Below are 1,743 nucleotides of genomic sequence, written 5' to 3'. Positions count from 1 at the left end.
GTGGAAGGGGGCGGCGGGGGCCGGGAAAAGTTTTCCCCGCTCTGCCTCGGCGCGGCTCGCATGCCTGCGTGCCCGGGCCCGGGTGGGTGTGTTGGGAGCGAGGGAGCGGGGAGGGGGGGGAAGGAGGGGAGGACGAGGCGCACGGAAGGTAAGCGCCATGTTTGCAAGGGAAGAAAGAGCCGGGAGAGGGAAGGCAGGCGGGCGGGAGAGGGGGCGGGGAGGAAAGTTTGCCCTCACCTTTTGGACTGGGTCTCGGAAGGGTTGCGGTCCCGCTGCCTGCGGTTCTTGAACCAGTTGCTGACCTGGGTGAGGGACAGCCCGGTGATCTTGGCCAGGTTGCGCTTGGCGGCCGGCGAGGGGTACCGGTTCAGCTTGTAGAACTCCTTCAGCGCGTTGCGGGACTTCTCCTTGAAGCAGTAGACCGTCTCCTCGCCGTCCCAGATCGTCCTGGGCAGAGGGTATTTCCTCCGCAGCCTGTACTTGTCCACCGCCCCCAGGGGTCTGCCCCGGGCTCGCTCCGCCTCGGTGTAGCGAGCCTTGTACCAGAGCTCCTGCAGGAGCGGGTGGTTGGAGGAGTCGAAGTTGTGGCTCTCCAGGATGCTGTAGAGCTCGGCGTAGATGCCCTGGTGGAAAGCCACCAGCGCCCGGGCTTTCATCAGGCTCTCGTTGCCACGTAGCAGATCGCTCGGGGGCAACGACCACAGGAACCTGGCCAGGCGGTCCAGGTTCCCACCTTGCTGCAGCGCCTCGCAGACGCAGGCGACGTGGTCCGGGGAGAAAGCCAGGGGGGTCTGCGAGGAGGAGGAGGAAGAAGAAGAAGAAGAAGAAGAGGAGGAGGAGGAGGAGGGAGAGGAGGCAGCGTGGTGATTCCTGGCCAGGAGTTCCGTGTGGAGCAGTACCTGGTCCGCGGCTCCCTCCTCCCCGGCGGCGGCGGAGCCTGCGTGCTCCATGGGGAACGGGGCCGCGGCGGGAGGGGGCGGCGGCGGCGCGGGGTTGAGGGCTCCCGCCGCGGCCCCGTCGGGGGGCACCTTGCTGGCTTCAGAGAGGATTTCCATCACATTTTCCTGCTTGATCTCCACCGCGCTCGTGATCTCGTCCGTGGGGGAGGCAGAAGACATGCTTCGGTTTGATTTTTTTTCTTTTTTTTTTTTTTCCCTTCCCCCCGTCCCCTTCTCCTCCTCTCCCCCCTTCCTATCTCTCTGGAAAGTCCACTCCTCCTCCTCCTCCTGCTCTCGGCCGGCTCTAGCCGATCAGGTTTCCTCCCGGCCACGCAATAACCATTAACGATAGCTGCTATAGCAAAGTAGTGTAAACGGGCTCCTCTCCGCGGCTCCCCCCAACGTGACTCCCAGCCCCGCTGCAATACTATATGGCACCGCAGCCTGCTGGCCCGGCCGCGCCCGCCCATTGGCTGCGCCGCGCCGGGGGGGCGGGGGCTCCCGCGTCTCCAGGGCAACCGTCAATCAAGCGGCCCCGCTCCTCTCCTCTCCCCCCCTCCCCTCCGCTCCCCACCTCCACCTGGAGCGCGGCGCCCCGCCGCAGGGACGGCCCCGGGGGGCGGCGGCTCGCCCTCCCCTGCGCCGCCGCCGAAGCGCCTTTCCCCGGGCGGGGAGGGCGCTGGGGCGGGAAGAATTAAAACCCTCAGGGGGTGAGGTACGGCACCTCGGCCGGGCCGGCAGCGGGGCGAGGGAGCTACCGCCCCGCAGCGGCCTCCTGTTGATTATTCATTAGGCGGGAGTGTCC

General features: G+C 67.1%; 1 protein-coding gene across 2 annotated transcripts in view; it reads right to left on the bottom strand.

Moving 5' to 3' along the window:
- The window catches only part of SIX4 (SIX homeobox 4), a 33,391-nt gene extending 32,031 nt beyond the window's left edge, over nt 1–1,360 (bottom strand). Inside the window, exon 1 of one of the 2 annotated variants that reach the window (XM_010584164.1) lies at nt 238–1,360. In XM_010584164.1, coding sequence (XP_010582466.1) covers nt 238–1,118 — 881 coding nt within the window. In that variant the 5' untranslated portion in view covers nt 1,119–1,360. The remainder of the gene's footprint in view (nt 1–237) is intronic. The other variant, XM_010584165.1, reaches the window with a different exon arrangement.
- Nucleotides 1,361–1,743: the final 383 nt, after the last annotated feature.

This window comes from Haliaeetus leucocephalus, unplaced genomic scaffold (assembly GCF_000737465.1).
Source record: "Haliaeetus leucocephalus isolate CR32 unplaced genomic scaffold, Haliaeetus_leucocephalus-4.0 Scaffold944, whole genome shotgun sequence".
In the NCBI taxonomy this organism is placed as follows: Eukaryota; Metazoa; Chordata; class Aves; order Accipitriformes; family Accipitridae; genus Haliaeetus; species Haliaeetus leucocephalus.
This window is presented reverse-complemented; position numbering and strand designations above follow the sequence as displayed.